Source organism: Crocodylus siamensis, chromosome 4 (assembly GCF_052110815.1).
Source record: "Crocodylus siamensis isolate JL-2025a chromosome 4, ASM5211081v1, whole genome shotgun sequence".
Taxonomy (NCBI): Eukaryota; Metazoa; Chordata; order Crocodylia; family Crocodylidae; genus Crocodylus; species Crocodylus siamensis.
The window spans coordinates 143,279,575-143,301,059 of record NC_143398.1 but is presented as its reverse complement, the minus strand read 5'-3'; the positions used below and the strand labels follow the sequence as shown (position 1 = coordinate 143,301,059).

Genomic DNA, 21,485 nt, shown 5'->3' with positions numbered 1-21,485 from the left:
AACTTCTCATACTTGACTCTATCAAAAGCTTTGGTACAATCAATAAAACACAAGAAAAGGTCTTTTTTCATTTCTGTTGTCGTCTCCAAAAGCATGTACCATACTGTACCATAAAGACAGCATTTATAGTACCTCAATCTTCAACAAAACCACATTGAACTTTTGCAATTTCTGGTTTAATTCTACTTCTAACTCCCATCATCAGCACCTTTAATAGGATCTTTTTAACGTCAGTCATGGACTTTTACTATAAATGTCCTAAAAAAATAGGGCATAGTGCCATCCTTGCCTCTTAGCTGGTTTGTCCTCTTCTGTTTGACCATTTTTTCTAAGGCAAAAGCAATGTGTACCTAAAATGTGTATTCTTCCCCAAGGCTGGTGGGTCTCCACCTCATTCATCCCACCAAGAGTCATCAGCTGCCTGCTAAAAGCACCATGAGGTTCCTGACTGTTGTTTTGTGTCTACTTGTTTTGAAAAAAAAAAGGGTAGGGAGTGGGGGAGGAAGTCCTGAATCTGTAAAACCTCCTTCATTCTTTGGTCATTTTGCTTTCATTTAGAAACACAGGAAGTACATAAAATGAACAAGACATAAAAGCTACATTCTTTTATTGGGTTTTTTTCAATCCTTAAAATAATTAGGTGCTCTCTCACTCCCTCTCCACAACCTCCCCATCTGCCCTGCCCTGCCCTGCCCTGCCCCTACCCACCCCACTCATTTTACCCATTGAGGCCATAAATGCATGTATCCAAAAGTAACACCTAGGATTTCTGGAAATGATGGGATGGGCAGAGAGAAAGGGAAAAAGAAATGGTGAAATCTCTCTATACCAGTAGTCCTCAACCTTTTTTAGACTCCAGAATTAGTGGTACCCTATTTAAGGACTGATTTATTTCTTACAGTGTGTAGCATGTCCTAGCCAAGGACAGCCCCTTGTTTTGGCTCCTCAAGGTACCTTTCCTTCTTTGTCTCACCTGCCACACCTTGATGAATATCGTAATCCTCAGGAAGGCTGTCTAAGGGTTTTGACATGAACCTCAGTTCACCTTTTCACAGTTTTTTGTACGTGGTAGACACCAGTCATGCCCCTTAGGTACCAAATTGTCTTAGGTGCATTAACCATTGTGTCCAGCTCCCTCATAGCCATGCCCGTGCCACTCGGTTGTTGTCCACCTTCCTGTACAGGCTTCAGTGTTCTTGGCCTTAGTCCACTACTTTCTCTGTCTGTAGGTCTCTAACCTGGGCCCACATGCTCTGGCCTGCTATCTCAGCCTCAGCTTCTCTGTCTTGGGGACTCAGGCCTCTTGGTCCTCTCAGTCACAGCCTATCCCTGCCTCACTCTCCAGAGTCAGCCTCTGGCCTTCTCAGCTTTACCCCCCCTCTGTCTCATTTTTAGGGTTCAAGCTCTGGCGTGCTTATCATTGGCCAACCCCTGGATCTCTAGGTCCTTTCTTATTTCATCCCCTCTTAGGTTCCAACTTCACTGGCTAGGGCTTCAGTTCTCTCAGCTTTGGCTCAGGGTTCAAAACTTAAGCACTTCTCAGGCACCCCTATGTGGCCTTCTACCCATCCCTATAGCCACAAGTCATTCCTCTGAGTTTTACTGCAACACAAATGTAGGCAAACTGCTCCCAACAAAGCACCCAGGGCTGTCTTCTGGCCATCATACTGCATCAAAGCCACCTTCTCTGCATGAAAGGAAGGGGTTGAGCTATCTGGCCAGCAAGATGTAAAATTAGTCTTTTTTCCTCTATAAGACTCACCCCACTTGCCTCCACCCACACCCCCAAAGCCCTCTAACAGGAACAGACTCATTTACAAGGAAGTTTAAAATACATTCAAATAAGGAACTGGTCATGTCTGCTGAACTCAGTTTCTGTCTTCCCTGACCTGTTACCCCTGGAGACATTTAAGAGAGCACTGAAAGTTTGGAAACTTGTGTGGACTTGTCTTGTTGGATCTGTTTCTGTTCATGGTGAGCAAACACTTCTTACTTTGGATTTCTGCTCAGATGTATAATTCTTCTGTAAAAGATGGGGGTGGGGATTAATGTGGTTTTAGTTACTAAAAAGCCTGTAAAACCTAGTCACTACTTGTACATGAAAACAGGAGATGGTGCAACATGCCCTGGGCACAGGGCTTGTCCAGCAAATGATGGCCAGTGGTCCTGCTGACAGCTGGCAGTAGTTTTGGACCTGCAGAGACAGGTCATTCTCAAAACTGGGACTAAACTGAGGGGATGAGTGTAGGGCAGAGGCAGAGAGGGAGCTGCCGAATGCCATTTGTAATCCTTAGTGGCATTTTCTGAACTGTGCTAGAAGTGTGTTTATTGTAGTGTTTACTAATTATTGAAAAAAAAAACAGTTTTGACACCTTTGACTCCTCAGTGTCTTCCAGAACTAGAAGGCCTGACATACTGCAGGCCAGGTCTCTGCCAAGGTTAGAATATTTTAGGCAAGTCTGAGGAAGACGAGACACGACACCTGACTCTACCACGGACACGTGGGTGTGTGCTGGAGCCAAGGTGGAGCTGCAGGGCTTTAGGGGGAATTCCAGCTGAGATCATGCCCCTTCCCCAACTCCTTAGAGCCCATGACAATGTGCATCTTGTCCCTACAGAAAGAATCACATATTCTTCTTGCATTGCCATCAGACTGCTCTGCTAGGCCAGTGCACAGGCAGCCAGAAAGGTGGCTGGGTGTGTGGTCCTGATATACCTTTGCCCAGGGCCTTGTCACCACTGTAGAGCCATGATTGGAGTGGTGGTGTGGGGGGGCATGCCTGCACTTTGGTATGCTCTAGCCAGGTAAAGCTTGCCACTGGCTTCTGCTGATGTGGAGCACATCTGGGGATATGCTTGCTTGGGACTATACATTTGCAACAGCTTTGGAAACTGACCTAAGTCCCTGCTGGCCCCAGTTGACATAAGCCTCTGATAATGAGAACCACAGTAGCCTACTGGGACAAAAGCAGGTAAAGGTGTCTGGAAAAAGAGTGGCCAGGGGCCTTATAAGCCTAGACCTGTGGAGGGGGCCTGGGATTGGTTCCTGCCAGGCTCAGGGAAGGAGCTATACAGGGATTTTGAGACTGAAGATAAGAGTTTTGTGTTGCATGATTTGTTTATATTCCTGTTTAAAAGCCATGAGGCATGGGAGTAGCTGGAAGGGCAGAAAGCAGCCACAGTGAGCACCTAGAACAGGTACTGAAGCTTTGCTGATTTGCCTTCTGAGGACTGCAGACTGCAAGGAAGAGCAGCCTGGACTCTGCAGAGGCCATAACCAGGCTGTGCTGAGAGGCCAAGGCGTGCAGCAGACTGCAACAAGGGTGGGGCTGGGGCCACAACCTCTTTCGGGATCATGGCCAGGGAAGACAGAGGGAGAGAAAGAGGAAGAGAGATCTCTTAAGCAGATTCAGAGTTCCCAGCTAGCAACCTACTTAATCAAGAGCAGTCTCCTGCATTTATAACTTGTAACATCAGGCATGGCAGGAAAGCTGGAAGAGTGCACCACATGCCCAGAGAGGTAAGCAGACCAGAGCAGGGTACCAGGGGGTGTCAGACTGCCCGAGGCACTCCAGGGTCACTATATATTGGCTAGATTTTGTCCTCAAAATGGTGCTGGTAAGCACTTAGTTCCATGAGCTCTCCTGTCAGTCCATAGGAGTACTTGCATGAGCGCTAGGGCTGTGCAAGGCTTCGGACTGTGCTTGTGATCCGGAGACGCTTCGGACACTTTGCATCCAAAGCAGCATGTCTGGATTGAAGTGCTGGCTTCTTTAGGCTGGCATCCAAAGCAGCCTGATCTGAACCCAGATCGAATAGCTGCCTAGTTGCACAAGCCTAATGAGTGCATGCTGACTGGGGTGAGCAGTGATTGGCATTGTAGCCCAGAGAGTTTTGGCACACTGGGAGTGAGAGGTGCCATCCTTAGCAGGACAGGATGGTGTGAAAGAGGAGGCCTGATGTTGCATGTTTATTTTCCACATATTTCCTCACTGAGCTTTCTGTTTTGCATTTGCAGAGAACTCACCAAGGTCTGTGATGGATCTGGAGAAGGAGACTGAACCCCTTCTAGACAGAGATGCTAGGGAGGCCAGCTCTTCCCAGTCCACCAGGGCAGGGCTCACAGAGTATCAAGAAACACAGACACCCCTTGAGGTGCCAGCCCTGACAGCCCACGAGACTCACCACGTTTTCATCAGTTATAGCAGCACAGACTCAGCCTGGGCCCTGGGACTGATCCAGAATCTGGAGGTCACCCTTCCTGAGCTGAAGGTGTGTTTCCATGAGAGGGATTTCATGCCTACCAAAACCATAAGTGAGAACATGGTTGAGTCCATCCAGAGAAGCCAGAAGATCCTCTTAGTCCTAAGCCCGGACTTTGTCCAGAGCAGGTGGTGCTTGCTGGAGGCCAACCTGTCCATCTTCCGAGACTGCATTGAAAGGAAGCCTGTGATCCCCGTCGTGCTGCAGACCTGCTCTGTCCCATTCCACCTCACCCACCTGACCTACCTCGATGCCAGTGATGTGCACTTCTTTGACAAAGTCAGCAAGGTGATCTGCACTCCCAATCACCAGATGCAGAATGCCACCATGGTGCCTTACAACCCCCCATCCCTGTACAACGGGAAAGCCCTGTTGACCTTACGTGCAGTAAATGAGCATCTCCTATTGAAACGGTCAGGGGGTATATTCAGTGACGTGGCCCCTGATCAGCTGACCATGGTGAGTGATGATCCTGAGTTGTACAGGACAGCCATCCAGATGATTAATGAGGTTTCCTCTAGGACAGTCCCTTGTTCTCCTGCCATCTGTTTTTTTGTCTTTTGGACCTGTCTGTTTGCAACCTTAATATATACTTATTTCTTGGCCCTAGAACATTCGGGTTCAGAAAAGGAATTGTTTATCTGGGTGTATGAGTTCACTGGGTTTATGTTGCTCGCCCTGCTCCTAGTGACAACTGTTGCACTTGGAAGCTGCATTTACCACTACACAGTTAAATTACCTAATGTGAAACTTCTGGAGATGTCCCAAGCTGCTGGCTTGGCCAACTGCTTGCTTCAGAAGAACTCCCTACTGATGGGGTGTGAGTCCCGCGTGGAACTCCACTTTGTCTACATGTCCCTGGAGGGGTGTAGGAGGGAGTTCTCCGAGACCTTTGGGGAAAGCAGCCCCTCTGCTGAAAAGATGTTTCAAAGAGCCCTGCATTATTTCTCCTCTGATTATGCCTGCTGTGTAGCCAAGAAGTATTTCCCCTTCTCCTGGGCAGAGGCCATGCCAGGGCACTGGGATAAAGGGCCGTGTTTCTGCCAGTTTGTTTCTCACTGTGTGAGGGAAGGGTCCTGGTGCTGGAATGCTTCTTACCACTGAGGAAAAAGAGTGAGAGAGAGCTAGGATTTGATTCAATACAGAGATGTAGACACAGAACAGGAATTGTGTTCTGGTCCCGGTTTCTTAAAGACCTATCCCTTATTTGTTAAGGATGAAATGGAAGAGGAAGAAAATCTCCTCTTTGCACACCAAGGGAAGAATATGCCTGAGGTCAAGCCCCAGAACCCCAGACAACCTTCCTGCTATATCTTCAGGTGTCAGTGTGGGTTTTCGATTTGTCTAACTGAAACACCACAAGAACAAGAAGGTGCAGATTCTGGAGGCAGCTTTAAGTGTAAATTATAGATATATGCCTACAGTTGTATGGGCTGAATGCTGAAAATATAATCAATATGTGGTAGCCTGAGAAATTAGAACAAAATTTGCAGGTCAAGGCCACCTATATTAGACTAGACCATATGCGGATAATAGCTTTTTGGTAAAGTGCTAATAGTAGTTAAATGCAACAATTGCAGTAACTTGTGTAAACTTTTGATAAGAATGATATGTAGCCAGCTAGAATTCTATTAAGATGATAGTGTGTTCTGGTTGAGTGGTTATGGTAAAGAGGAAATATGTAAGTCCCTATTGCCAGCCTTGACCATTTTTCAACGGTAGTGTGACTGAAGTGGAGGACCTCAGGTCTTTTTTCCTGAATGACTGAAGGTTGAACATTTGTGGACCTGACAGCTAATCTGGTCTGCAAAGGTCAACTTAGAGCAAAAGTCCTGAAGGGAGGCATATTATAACTGCTTTCATAATAATCCAAATATAGTTTATCATAGCGTTAGCTTGAAATTATTGACAGTAATAACTGAAGTTATCAACTATGTAACATGTAGTTTTGCTATAATGAATATATTTGAGTTAAGTTTTTCGAATAAGGTACAAAATCAAAGCAGCCTTTCTCTCTCCTGATCAATGTGGTGCCTGCGGTCGCGTCAGGGAGGGCCCTTAGCGGGGCAGTGGTCCCACCGCCGGTGTTCAGGCGAAGTGGCTACCTCCCCAACCCAATCAGATTTTCTTAGTGAAAATCATGAACCAAGGTGAAATCAAAACAAAACAGGGACAAGCAGCATTGCAGGATAGTGAAGAACAGCAGTGTAATTTTCACAAGGACATAAATCTCAACTCCTTGACAACGACTAGTCTATATTAATGCTCCCCGCCACAACCCCTTGATTCTATTCGGTTCCTCAAGTTTCAGTTAAACAAAGACATTGGAATAATCCAATTAGAGACTATTTAATCAGAATAAGCCATACATAAATATATGGCATAGAGTCCAGGGAAAGAGAAGGATTCCAAAAATTCAGGACAACCTGCCAGGCTAACTCCTATCCTGAACCTCCCCTCCTGAGTCTCCCCAGATGGTACAGGTGAGAATTTGTATTGTGCTCTTGTACGTAGCTAGGCACAACTGTGATAATATTTATTCTTGTGCTTTTGGGTGTAAAGAATAAAAAGGTTGGGCTGTAAACCTGTCTCTTTTGTCTTTTTGATAACTTGTGTGGTAGTAACAACCTATCTGCTGAAAGGGGCTGAGGGAACCATCGGGAAAGATAATAATTAACAGAAGTGAAACTACCTGAATCTTATATTTAAGAAAGATAAGCATTATGGGAATTGAAACCACTCCTTAATTCTGTCCCTGAGCTTGTATAGGGGTCCTAGCCATAAATGGGCTATAGCCCTATTTCTATAAAGGTGAAATAGTCAGATTATGCTAATATATGGTGAGGTGCGGCTTCCTCTCTCCAAAGCCCCTCAGTACAAGGATTAGTCCTTATGTGGGTGGGCATTCCAGGAACAGGTGAAGGTTAGCAACCATGACCCCAGCCTCATAGCATCAGCCACTGGAGCCACCAAGGACAAGGGGTTGGGGCACACTCCACGCTGCATCCATCTAAAGGTGTTCACTGTCTATTCACATCAGATAAATAAAAATCTATATAGTGGGGAAGGAGTAAATGACCAGGTTTGACATTCACTTGTGGGGACAGGGGGAAGTACTCATGCATTCTCACCTCTCCTCCCACGCCTGCATCTTTCCAGCAAGACCCCTGAAGAGAAAAGATACTTGGGTACTAGTTTTTTGGCATATGCTTTTGAATGGGAAACAAGTAGGCTGGTATTGTTCCTGGGGTACAACCATAAGACAGAAACTACTTAGGGAAGGGAGGGAGATCCTCATATACCAGTCACAACTACCTGAGCTACCAGTACTAAATTATTGGTAGTGGAAGACCACATATTATTTATTTCTTAGGCAAATGCTGTCCTCTTTGCTGAACAGGATCCTAGTAATCCAGTTTGTATCTTCATAGCATTTGTGCTTCCAAACCAGCACATGGCTTAGAGTTATAAGCTGTCTATAAATTTACCAGCAGTCTGTAGGAAAAAAAAAAGGCTAAAAACAATTGTCCAAAAAAACCCACCTTGAGCTGTCCATAAAATAACAACACTCCCCCCCTCCCCCACCCCAAACCACCCAAACTAGGAAACAGTGGCTGTATCTACATGATGTACTGACTGTGCAGTACAGGCAGTCCTCAGACTTACGACACAATCGGTTCCTGGAAACCATTGCTTAAGTCAAATCGTTGTAACTCAGAACCGGTTTTCCCATAGGAAAAAATGTTATAAATGGGGGATTGGTTCCTGAACCAAGGCCCGATACTCTATTTTCACCAAAAATAACCAAGAATTTTACATTCAATCAATTATAGATGAGTAATATAGCTACATTAATGTATTTATATTGTAAATAGCAATCACATTGATTTGGAAGGACTTCTTTGAGGAGACTTTGCTGGATGTTTTGACAGGTTCTTGGTTGGAGTCTTCTCAGGAGTCTTGGCTGCAGGTTTTTCTGGAGTCCTGTCTGCTTTCTTAAAGAAAGTGTCCAAGGCAGATTGGACAGATGTTCTCCAGGGAGATGGGTGATGCAGCAATCTTGTTCACTGGTATGGCTTGGCATCAGATCACGTGTTGTAAAGTCAAAACTGACATCAGAAAGTTGAAACAGGGTGTCAATTTGTAAACTTAAGTGCGAAATGTTGTAACTCGAAACACTGTAAGCAGAGGACAGCCTGTATAAGCTGTAAGTCAAGCGCCCCTACCACCATTTTCGAGTATGAGGCTGCTGATACCCAAAACACTGAGGTGCTTTAATTAGAACAGTTTCAGACCCACTCTAATTAAAGTGTGGCCCCTGACCCTCCCTCAGAGCATTTGTAATACTGCCCGTAGTCACTATGCGGCTCTGATTGTATCTCAATTAACTTGTCTGTTTCAAAAGCTGGCTCCTTTTCTTCATACTCCTCTCCTGGGTCATCTCTGACATGAGAGTAAGAAAGGCTAATGGCAATTTTAAAAGCCCTTGTTAAATTGTATCAGAACACAATTGTGTTCAGGTTTTCCAGGCAGTTGTGAAATGGGCTCATTGCCAGGCTTCCTGACAAAAAGCTGGGCCTGGCAAGATGAACAGGCAAAGATGCCTTCAACCTGTCAGGTGGGGAAGCGGACCAAACTCAAAACCCGGCATCCGTGTACCCCCTGCCCATGTCTCACATACACCCATGAGTACGGGTACCATGGGTTAAGAAACACTGCTCTACAGCATGCACAGATTTCTGTGGTTCCCTGCTACTTCATTCTGTGCAGACCGTACTTATATAAATATGAACTGACATGGGCCACCTTTTTCTGATTGACACCTGTCCACTTTCCCTTCAGATCTCCCCTTGAACAAACACATCTATGGGGCCAGCCAGCTTCTGGCCTCCCTCAAAGTGTGAATGAAAATAGATGCTTGAAAGTGTAATGTTTCCCACTGCCCAGCCCTCCCCGCCCGCCAAGGTCCACCCCCTAAAAACACACTGTGGATTTTGGGTCACAGAAAAGATGTTACATTTTCTCATTCCTGGTGGGTGATGTGGGCTCAAACACTCTCAGCCTGGGATAGGACCAGAACTCAGGCCTCTCACTTCCTGGGTAAGTGCTCTGACCAATACAGACCTTGCATTGGCAAGGTCAACTGGTGGTTACGGAGCTGGTGCCGCCAGGCAGGCCTCGGATTCCTGGATAACGACCCACACTTTTGTGCAGGGGACTTGCTTGGGTGGGATGGGCTACACCTCTCTCTTAAAGGCTAGAGTGTGTTCTCTTCCAGGTTGGCTGAGCTTATGCAGTGCACTTTAAACTAGCTTCGCCAGGGGATGGGGCCACAGGAAGATGTGAGGACACCTCCCAACCAAGACAGGTGACATACACAAGGAGTAACCAGATAAGCAGCAGGGGCCCAGATAGTTCTGAGAATCGGGGGATGGCATACGCACCAATTCAAGGCCTGCAATGCCTCTATACCAATGCTCATAGTATGGGGAATAAGCAGGAGGAACCTGCCCTCCAGATAGATAGTTCAAACCCAGACATAGTACGGCTCACAGAAACCTGGTGGGATTCATCCCAGTACTGGGCAGTTAATATTAAGGGCTATAGGAAATACAGGTGGGATAGAGCAGGGAGGAAAGGCGGGGGTGTGGTGCTCTATGTCAAAGAGCAATACACATCCTCAAGTAGCAGGATGGAGTCAGAGGAAGGGCAGGCTGAAGTGCTCTGGGTCAGAATACAGTGGGGTCGTGGGGAAAGGGACTTAATGGTTGGGGTCTACTACAGACCTCCCAACCAAGGGGAAGAGCTGGACCGCGAATTCTCGGGTCAGCTTGCAGGGGCACTTAAGGCAAGGCATGTAGTTGTCACGGGTGATCTAAATTACTCAGACATCTGCTGGGAGGAACAGTCAGCCAAGTCAGACTGCTCACGACAGTTCCTTGGTGAGATACAGGATCTCCACTTAACCTAGGAGGTGCACAGTCCCACCAGGGGAAATGCCCTGCTGGACCTGGTCCTGGCCACAGGCAATGATCTGTTGAGGGGACTCCAGGTCCTTGACCACCTGGGCGACAGCGATCATTGCCTACTGGAATTCACCATCCAGCGCAGGGTGTCAAGGGCCTGCAGCAAGGCAGTAGCCTTCGACTTTAAGAGTGCCAACTTCAATGAGCTGAGACGATTAGTGGGGGAGGCACTAGGGTCTTGGAGAGTAGGGGAACTGAGTGACCAAGATGAGTGGTTGTTCCTTAAGGAGATGATAGAGCCCAAGGGGTGACAATCCCAACAAGAATCAAAGGGGGCAAGAGTGCCCAAAAGACCCCCTGGCTCACCAAGGGCATTCATGAATGCCTGATTGCCAAAAAGGAGGTGTACACCCAGTGGAAGGGAGGGTCTATGACCAAATAGGAGTATACCTCCATTGTTTGGGTCTGTAGGGGGGTTGTTAGGAAATCTAAGGCAGATATGGAACTAGGGCAAGCATCAAGGAGCAAGGATAACAAAAAATCCTTTTTAAATACATAGGGAGAATGAAGAAGGCCCCGGGTAATGTTGGGCCCATGCAGGATATGCTTGGCAATCTGGTAGTTGCATCACAGGAGAAAGCAGACCTCTTTAACAAATTCTTTGCCTTTATTTTCTTGTGCAGGCACTGGGACTCCCCTACTGAGATTCAGGACAGACTCGGGAGAAACTCTGCCAGGCCTAAAGTCAGGGAGGACCAGGTTAGAGAACTTCTGGAGGGGCTGGACGTGTTCAAATCAGCAGGTCCAAATGCTCTCCATCCCAGGTTGTTGAGGGAATTGGCAGGTGTTATTGCAGGGCCCCTGGGATGGCTTTATGAGCACTTGTGGTGCTCTGGCCAGGTGCTGGACTCCTGGAAGAGGGCCAATGTGGTCCCCATCTTTAAAAAAAGGGAAAAGGGAGGACCCAGGCAACTATAGGCCCGTTAATCTTACTTCAATCCTGGGGGGAAGCTCTCTGAGGGGATTATCAAGGAGCACGTCCGTGATGGATCAGCAGCAGGGATGATGCTCAAGGGCAACCAGCATGGTTTCATTAAGGGCAGGTCCTGTCAGACCAACCTGATTGCCTTCTACGATCAGATCACAAAATCATTGGATGCAGGTGTCGCCGTGCATGTAGTCTTTCTGGACTTCAGGAAGGCCTTTGACACTGTCTCCCACCCCATTCTCATTAAAAAGCTAGGCAACTGTGGCATTAATGTCTACACAGTCAGATGGATAGCATATTGGCGGAGGGGTCACACTCAGAGGGTGGTGGTAGACGGGTCATATTCGACCTGGGGGGAAGTGGCTGTGGAGTCCTCCAGGGCTCAGTCCTTGGGCCCGCACTGTTCAATTTCTTTATTAGCGACTTGGACAATGGGGTGAAGAGCAGCCTATTTAAATTTGCAGATGACACCAAGATTTGGGGTAAGGTGGGCACGCTAGAATGGAAGGACAGATTACAGCTGGACCTGGACAGGTTACAGGGTGGGCAAATGAAAATAAAATGGGATTCAATACTGACAAGTGGGTGCTGCACTTGGGCAGTAGGAACCAGCAGCATACTCTAGGCTGGGGAACCACCTTCTCGAAAGCATGGTGGCAGAAAGAGATCTTGGAGTCATTATTGATTCCAAGATGAACGTGGGCCAACAATGCGAGGACATGGTCAGTAGGGCTAACCACAGATGCATCACAAGCAGGGCCAAGGAGGTGATCCTCCCCCTCTTTGTGACACTGGTCAGGCCACAGCTGGAGTACTGTGTCCAGTTCTGGGTGCCGCACTGCAGGAGAGATGTGGACAGCATGGAGAGGGTCCAAAGGAGGGCCACTGACATGATCCGGGACAGCAGGGCAGACCCTACGAGTAGAGGCTACAGGACCTGAACCTGTTCAGCCTTCACAAGAGAAGGTTGAGGGGGGATCTGATGGCTATCTATAAACTTACTAGGGGGGACCAGTAGGGTTTGGGAGAGACCTTGTTCCCCTGAGCGCCTCCCAGATTAACAAGGACTAACGGCTGTAAGTTGCTAGAGAGTAGGTTTAGACTAGACATTAGAAGACACTACTTCACAGTCAGGGCGGCTAGGATCTGGAACCAACTTCCACGGGAAGTGGTGATGGCTCCTACCCTGGGGGTCTTTAAGAGGAGGCTTGACATTTACCTGGCTGGGGTCATTTGAGCCCAGTTTTCTCTCCTGCCCACGGCAGGGGGTCGGACTAGAAGATCTACAAGGTCCCTTCCGACCCTACATCTATGAATCTATGAATGGTGGGCCAAAAATGGGCACACCCTGCGCCCTCCCTCGTGGAGCTCCTTGTGCCACTTCAAGCATCTCTCAGTCACTAGGTTTATTCTGTCTCCCTCTGTGGAACTCAGGATGTATGCAGAAGATTATGCTTCAGTTGGACAGAGTTGGATCCAAACTGAATTGGGGTGGAATTAGGTACTGAGGAAGCCTTTCCAAGTTTGCTTCTCAACATATGCCATCAGTCCATAGGCACCCCAAGACCCATGCTGCTTTTCACCTCTTGTGCATGTAAGAAGACTTCAGTGCCTAAGTGTGATTCTGTCCCACCCTCCTGGATTTTCTGAAGAACTGTTAATGCAAAAGGTGAATGGGTCCTCCTTCTCCTGACTGCTTTTTATGACTTGCTTTTAAGGTTGAGATGATCATGATGTATTATAAAAGGAGTTCAGGAAGCTGAGGCACATGGAATTGACTTGTGCTTCCGCACATAAGTGCATTTAGCCCAATAGGTGGAATAGGAGCTGCTTCTTATGGTTTTCATGTACGATGTATTGATTTTTTGTTATAGCACTTTTTCTCCTAGCACTGGATCCTTTCATACATGTGCTATAAGTGTGGGATATAGTAACCAAGTTTTAAACCTCTTACATACTCTGACCAAGTCATAACTAGATAGTACTTAGTACTGGGCAGGAGCAGTGGTGAGAGGTTCATTGTGGCGGGGGAGCGGAGTTCAATTTGTTTTGTGTTTTTTCTGCCAACCCACATATTTGGAAAGCCATTTAAACCAAAATTTTCAACAGCCAAAACAAAAGAAGCAAAATTTCCCTTTACAGCAGCAAACCCTCCAAGTGTTACTCTGACACCATGTACAACTGCTGCTACTCTGCCCTCCCTGCTGCCAAAACAGGAGAAGGACCTGAAGCCTGGAAAGTGCATGGTGTGGAAGGCGGTGTACTCTGCTAGCTCCATGCCAGCATCTGAGCATCATACTCTGCATGCCAACCCATCGTTGTGCTAGGCAAGCATGTCAAATTCATGTGGTCCTTCGGCTTGGATGAGCAGCAGGAGTCCAGTCTGCAGGCCGGATCACAGTCATCTCCCGTCCCCAACCTTCCCAAGCAGTGGCGATGCTAAGGGGTGCATGGGAGTACACGTGCACCCCCCAACAGCAGTGTTCCCTGTTTAAGCACAGGCAGGGGGACAGGCAAGAGTGCTGGTTCCTGCCCTAAGAGTGCCAGTCGGGGACTGGGGATGCCAGGAGAAGTGATGCCCGCGATCCTCCCATTGTTGGCCTGATCAGCCACGGGGGGACCCCCTCCCCCCCGGGTGCTGACTCACCATTGGGGAGGCAAGTGCTCCCCCTGTCTCAGGGGTCATCCATGTCCCCAACTTCCCTGATTCAGCACAGGCAACATTGTTCTGGGCCAGCGTGGAATGCTGTCCCGACCATGTGCAGGGGTGCTGCAGCCCAGGACCTAGCCCTGCCAAGTACTGCAGGCGGAGTATGTCCCGGGCATCAAGTATAAGGACGGCCCATTGCAACAAAAGGGGCTGTACCAGGGACTGGATTATGGGGCTCTGCAGGCCAGATCCAGCCCGCAGGCGATATGTTTGATACCCTTCAACTCCTGCACTCGGCGCTAGGCACAAGATCGCTCTCAGGATGCTGTTGTGACTAGATACAGGCAGCATACTTTATGCCTGAGGTGCTGCCTCCCCTGATATGTGCTCCTCTGGGCCCACTGAAGAACTGAAAGGCTGAGCAGTATTCTTAGCTGAGTTAGTGTGCCATCTTATGTGCATGATCCTAAATGACTAAGCCATTCACCTCATGTAGTATAAGTGCCTCACTAGTGCAAGAAGAATTGAAACTATAGCTGTATTATCTAGCTGTTTTTTGAGGTCATGGCACAGATTCTAGTGTACCGATGCAGCCCCTAAGTGGATTGGGCATGTGACCATATTCCATCCTGCTTAATTGCCTGAAAAAAGTGTCAACTCTGTCACTTGAGTAACTTGTCATCCTTTTAGCCTTAAGTCTAAGTCACAAAAAAACAGTGAGGAGGAGCACAAGGACTTCCCTATCTTTTGTGTCACCTGTTTTTCAAGGACTCAACTAGGATGGACTACGATCATACTTAGGCACCTGACAGATGGAATAGGATCAGGCACAAAATGCCCAGTTAAATAGTCAAATGGCAGTATTGTACACCTGTCTGGCTCTATCTGCTGCTTGTCAGATCCTCACAAAACCAACAAGGGCAACAACTCATGTGCCGTGGAAATATTTGGTCTAAGTGAATGGTGAATAGGACCCAGATGCAACTCTCCTCACAGTGACTAACTAGCCAACTTCTTGTGGTAAGTGACATTTTGAGCAGTTTATGCAGTATGCAGGTCCTACTTCCCCTACTAACCTTGCCCTCTCTGAGCATGGTCAGGAGCCCCACTCCAGCCACTTATACTCTTTTCAGGAGGTATGTAAAATCTGTAAGTCCCTGAAGTGTTACAGAAAAGAAAACATTAGAACTGTTTAACCCTGGAGAAGGAGGGGTCCTGCGATTTAAGCTAAGAGCCTAGTGTCATGCTGGGCTGTGGGTGACAAGGTCTGGGGGTCACCTAGGGTCAGAAGAAGTAACAAAGATCCAAGAGGAGTGTGCAGACTCTGAGTGTAGGGCAGTCAGGAAGCCATACAATCCAACTAGGGAACTTAGTAAGAAAACCAAAGGATTGGGAAGAGCACGGGATCAGGAGGCCAGCTGGGTCAGGTCTCCAGGGGATCAAACGAAAGTCAGGTTTGGGAGACAAAGGGTCAGGCCAAATCCAGGTTCCATGGGCAAACCAAGTTGGGTAGCCAGAGAATTCACCTCTGGCTGTGTCCAGGGTCTGGAACAGGCTCCCCCCAGAGGTGGTGCAAGCACCTACTCTGGACTCTTTAAAAAAAATGGATATTTTTTCTTGCTGGGATCACTTGAACTTAGCTGACTTCCTGCCTATGGTGGGGGAGCTGGACTCGATGATCTCATGAGGTCCCTTCCAGCCTCTACTGTCTATGAATCTATAAAATCTATGAAATCATCAAAAAGCCAGTAGAGGCACAATCCAAGGGTGAGGCAGCCTGAGTACAAAGTTAACATTGTTGCCCAGATACTTCCTCTTCCAGCTCTGGAGTTTTATAGGAAGGGGTAAAGGCTTGACTGAACCTGGCTGGCCAGGTAGTTAGGCCCACATCTGACCATCCATATTCACCCCAATACTCAGCTGAGCAGATGACAGATGGGGTTGTATGGCTATGCCAGGCAAGGTGAGGCTCCAGGTTCAGGATCATGAAGTTGTTCTTAGTCTTCTAGGGCAAAAGGGACTGAAAAGGCTTCAGTTTGTAGGTAGGATGTTAAAAGTTCAGTATTGTTGGCTTATTACTACTGATTTAAGTTTTCCTTGATTCCCTACTCCATTCATGAGTCAATTCACTTTCACTGACTCCAGTTAGGAGCAACTTTCAGCATTTCAGAAATGACCCACCATAAAAAGGAAGGGAGGCATTTTGTTTTGGGTTTTTTAATGCATATGCTTTTACAGGGTTCGTAAATATTATGTCCCTAACGGGCCATAAAAAGCAAAGGGGAAAATTTGCTATTTAGGCCTGAATCCAAACTCAGATTTAAGTGTGAACCATATCACAAGGGTAGTCCTGAACTATCCATAAAATTGCTGTCTGCACAGCTCCCAGGTGAGATCTTTAAAGGAGAATACAAACCATATGAGGACAGAGACAGCAGGCTTGAGGGAAAACACTTGATCTCTAGCCCCTAGCTTATAACAATGAGCTCTTGACATTATAGACCATGCAGCAGAATCTGATGTAGACGCTTATAATCAAACGTCAGTATTTTCAATATTTTGACTCCCTTATGAAGAGGTCATGTTATATTTTGAACCCCAGACTATACCTATACAGAGATACAGTAGGGTCTTGATATTAGGTCCATCCATATTTAAGCATCTGCCTGATTTTCAAGAGTGCTAGGCACCTGGCAGCTCCCCTATCCTTACTGGGAGCACCTTTACAGAGGCAATAGCATCATTTGGGCTGAATGAAGTTCTGTGGCCTTGCCCACAAAGTCAGGAGTGTTGCTACTACACCCTTTTGTCCAGCAATTCCCACAAACTGACTGGAAAACACCTAGTGGAAAAAGATTATAGTCATGGCAAGACAGTTATAAGCCAATCTTTGTTCCATTACTTGAAATAATAAAGCATTTTTAAAAACCACAGAAACATAAACCGAGACAAAAATAAGCATATAATTTCATGTAAACTTATGTATACTCATGTCCTGGAGCCCAACAGTATATTTGTCCTTTTTACTACACCCCCCCCTTTCAAATCTAAATGTTCCCTCCCCCCCCACAAAGGATTATTAGCATTCTGATCATCTTCTGTGTCACATAGTTTCATAGTTAGTAGGGTCTGAAGGGACCTGAGCAGATCATCAAGTCTGATCCCCTGCCATGGGCAGGAGAGGATGCTGGGGTCAAACAACCCTGGCTAGGTGTCTATCTAGCCTCCTTTTGAAGACCCCCAGGGTAGGAGCGAGTACCACTTCGCTTGGAAGTTGGTTCCAGCTCCTGGCTGCCCTGACCGTGAAGTAGCACCTCCTGATGTCTAGTCTTCCGGTAGCGCTTGGGAGAACAGGGACTCTCCCATTGCCTGCTGGTCTCCCTTGGCCAGTCTGTAGATGGCCACCAGATCCCGTCTCAGCCTTCTCTTCTGGAGGCTGAACAGGTTCTGGTCCCTTAGCCTCCCCTCATAGGGCTTGCTTTGCTGCCCACTGATCATGCGAGTGGTCCTACTCTGGACCCTCTAGATGCTGTCCATGTTCATAGAAATGGGTGTGCTGGAAAGGGCTCCTGTCCCCATCCTGGTGGGACATGATGTTATGGAGCTAGAATACCTGCAAAGGGAGGAGGGCCACCTCCCAGAGCTAGAGCCCTACCGTGTTAATGTGGTGACTCATCAACAGAGCAGAAAGGCTAAGGTGGGAGGAGTGGAAACTTCCCAGGACCTGGTCGCCCAATTGGCTACTGAGGCAGAGGGGGAGGAAGGAGAGACTCCCTCTGACTGTAACCAGCCCCCGGCCATTGAGGAAACCAGTGACCTCGAGGTTGGGTTAAATGACAGTCCCAGGGAGGAGTCTGGTCAGTCAGTGGCAGACGAAACAGACTCTTGGGAAGAAGCTAAAGGACATCCCCGAGGGTGCAGGTGCACTTCTTACAGGAGCACCAGAACTCTGCTGATAGCTCAGCTGTGCAAGAAGAGTTCAAGCAGGAGGTTCTAGCGGACCCCAGCTTGGAGGACCTCCAGCAGATGGCTCAGGAGCAAGAGACCGAGTTCACCCCAGAAAAGAGAGAACAGGTGGTCTAGGATAAAGGACTTCTCTTTTGGTTGTGGGTACCAAAGAACCATGCCGAGACCTGGGAACCCCATCGCCAGATCACTGTACCTTGTAAATACAGACAACAATTGCTTTCCATGGCTCACGATTTACCTGGTCACATGGGCAGGGAATGAACATGCCAGCAGCTGCAGGTGAACTTTTATTGGCCCAGAATTGGCCAGACTGTGAAGGACTATTGCCAATCTTGCGAGACATGCCAGTGGACGGGCAAAAGTGGGGACAAGAGAAAGGCTCCCCTACAGCCCCTCCCTATCATTGATCAACCCTTCCAAATACTGGGGATAGACACTATGGCCCCTCTGAGGCATAAGACCCGTAGAGGGAAGATACATCCTGACTCTAGTGGACTTTGCAACTCGGTACCTGGAGGCTGTTGCCTTGACCTCCACCGAGGCACCTGTGGTTGCTGATGCCCTCACCAAGATCTTCTTTCAACTGGGTTTTCCCTCCAAGATCCTGACTGATTGGGGTGGAAACTTCCTGGCAGAAGTGATGAAGTGCCTGTGGGAGTGCTATGGGGTGAAACACCTCAAGACCACAGCCTACCACCCTCAGACAAATGGGCTTGAAGAAAGTTCAGTGGGACCTTGAAAGGTATGTTAAAGGCCTATGTTGACTCTAACCCCAATGACTGGGATGAGAAACTTCTGCATTTGCTGTTAGCCTACCGAGAGGTGCCCCAGGATTCCACTGGGTTCTCGCTCTTTAATTTTCAGAAGGTACGTTAGGGGTCCTCTTGATTTGATGAGAGGAGTGGGAAGAGAAAATCTCTTCCACTAAGACCTCCATGGTAGAATACGTGGTCAGCTTTCATCAGAAGCTAACTGACATGATGAAGGTGGCACGAGACTCCCTGGCCCAGGCCCAGGAGAAGCAAAGTATGATGAAAAGGCTCACTTACATACCTTTGAATAAGGTGATAAGGTTATGGTTTTCATGCAACTGAAGACAGAGGAGCTGCGAGCAGCTTGGGAAGGTTCCCATGTCATCCTGGACAAGCTGGACAACGTGACCTATGTAGTGGCCAGGAGTGGGAAAAAGCCTAAGACAGTTCATATGAACATGCTTAAACCTTACTTTGATAGAGGTGATGCGGTATTCTGGATTTCCTCAGTAGAAGGATCCCCTGAGGATCCAGAGGAGCTGGTCATGTACGGTGACTGGAATGGAGAGGCAGGAATGGAGGAACTCCACCTGCCAGACCATCTGCCCTCCCAGGACAAGGACAAGCTGCTCGCAGCACTCAAAGACTTTGGGACAGTGCTCTCCAACAAACCAGGTAAAACAGACCAGGCAGTACACTCTATAGACATGGGCAGCCATCGCCCTATACACTCCAGACCTTACCCAGTTAATGAGAAAGTGAAGCGAGAAATAACGCAAGAGATCACAGAGATGGAAGGGTTAGGGGTAATCTGGCCTTCAGGGAGTCCCTGGGCCAGCCCAGTGGTACTCGTCTGGAAGCAGGATGAGGCCATCGGGTTCTGTGTGGACTACCGGAAGTTGAACGCCATCACCACCCCTGATGCATACCCCATGCCCAGGTTGGACACTTTGCTTGATTGCCTGGGCCCAGCCAAGGTTATCTCTACTCTCGATCTGTCCAAAGGATTCTGGCAAATGGCACTGGATCCGGATGCTATAGCCAAGTCCACCTTTACCACACCTGTGGGACTATATGAGTTTACAGTTTTACCTTTTGGTATGTGCAACTCTCCTGCATCTTTTCAAAGACTGATTAATAACTTGCTACAAGGATGTGAGCAGTTTGCCATGGCGTACATGGATGACATTGCCATCTTCAGTCAGGACTTTGAATCGCACCTGATTCATCTGACAACCACGTTAGGCAAGATCAAGCAAGCTGGTCTTACTGTGAAAGCTAAACAGTGCCAGTTGGCACTATTTGAAGTGGTATATTTAGGACATTGTGTGGGTGGAGGTCATATTGCTCCCTTGTGAGACAAAATCGAGGCCATTAGAGACTGGTCACTTCCACAAACCAAGAAGCAAGTCAGAGCCTTCCTTGGCCTGGCTGGATATTACAGACGTTTTGTCCCTCAATTTGGAGTGACAGCAGCTCCCCTACATGAGCTGACGAAAGGCAGCCCTGATCCAGCGGTCTGGAAGCAGGGGTGCCAAGAAGCATTTGACACCCTAAAGGCTGCCCTGATCAAACAACCGATTCTGAAAGCAACGCTCTATGATAACCCCTTCTACATAGCCACAGATGCCTTCGACTCAGGACTAGGAGCTGTACTCTTACAAGAGCACCAAGAGACACGGCACCCCATGGTGTACCTAAGCCGGCAGTTAATCCCTCGGGAGCGGAACCTGTCGTCTATTGAGGAGTGCTTGGCAATCATCTGGGCGCTGAACAAGCTGAGGCCCTATTTGGGGGGGCAGCAGTTCACCGTCCTAACGGACCATGCCCCACTGCAGTGGTCGCAGACAATGCAAAACATCAATGCCAAGTTTCAGCGATGGGCTGGCAGCCTCAGGAGTTCAACTTCACCGTCGAACTCATCAGGGACAGCCAGAATATGATGGCAGATGCCCTGTCATGAAAGGACTCTGAGTAGTGGGTCGGATGGACTCAGACCCGCCTGAGAGAGCTCTGGTGTGGCAGTTCCTTAATGTGCTTTCATGTTCTATGTGTATTATTGTTATGACTAGTCTTATGTGTTATGTAATCTCTTTAGGTGTGAAAGGTGACCCTTCCAAATGAAACACTTGTACCCACAGCTCTGTAAAGCCATGTGTCCAAGCTTTTAAAGGAGAGGGGGGAAGTGTGGCAGAAGGCCACCTCTGTTTCTCCCTAAAAACTCTGCTCTGTGACAATTTGGTTAAGATGGGCCCTGCAGAGGGTACACACCTTACCCTATCTCTTTAAGTAACCTGAGCTGGATACATTCCTGAGGGAGGGGGGAAACCTGCTCCCTCTGCCTATGTGACTGGTATCACATACCTGGGTGAGGGGCTTGGACTCCCTGGGGAGCTAGGAACTGCCAGTCTGCCCAGCAACTAGTGATGCATTTCAAATTGGTTGGCTGAGAGCCAACAGGTGCTGGCCTCCATTGGACCAGGTAAATGAGGTCATAAGGCCTATATAAGTTAAGGCCTGCCCAGGAAAAGGAGGCAGCAGCCATGAGGAAGACTCAGAGAGAGAAAAGAGCTGAACCATCTGAAACTTGTTCTCTCTCTCAAAACTCATGATCAAGAAACTGCCTGCCTGCAGAGGGAATCTCCACCTGCCTCTGCATGATACTTGGGAGTAAGCTACCTGAGATCCAACTAGATATATAGCTTGCAGTAACACAGATGCATTGGCATGGCTGGGTAGCCTATGATTGTTTGCTCTATAGGATTTCTCTGATATTGCTCTACCCTGTACCCTATTCCAACCCTACCTCTTGTAACCAATAAAGTTCTCCTTTGTACCTAGTGTGGGAGACTTATTGGGAATGGGTCCAGATTATGCCTTGGGGTCTCCTTGGTTCG

At 47.9% G+C, this 21,485-nt stretch overlaps 1 protein-coding gene across 1 annotated transcript; it reads left to right on the top strand.

The window, feature by feature from the left end:
- Window positions 1-1,867: 1,867 nt before the first annotated feature.
- Window positions 1,868-7,779, top strand: LOC149866665 (uncharacterized). Its single transcript, XM_090041157.1, has 2 exons — window positions 1,868-1,974; window positions 4,019-7,779. The coding sequence occupies exon 2, from the start codon at window positions 4,039-4,041 to the stop codon at window positions 5,365-5,367; it is 1,329 nt and encodes a 442-aa protein (XP_089897283.1). The 5' UTR covers window positions 1,868-1,974; window positions 4,019-4,038; the 3' UTR covers window positions 5,368-7,779.
- Window positions 7,780-21,485: the final 13,706 nt, after the last annotated feature.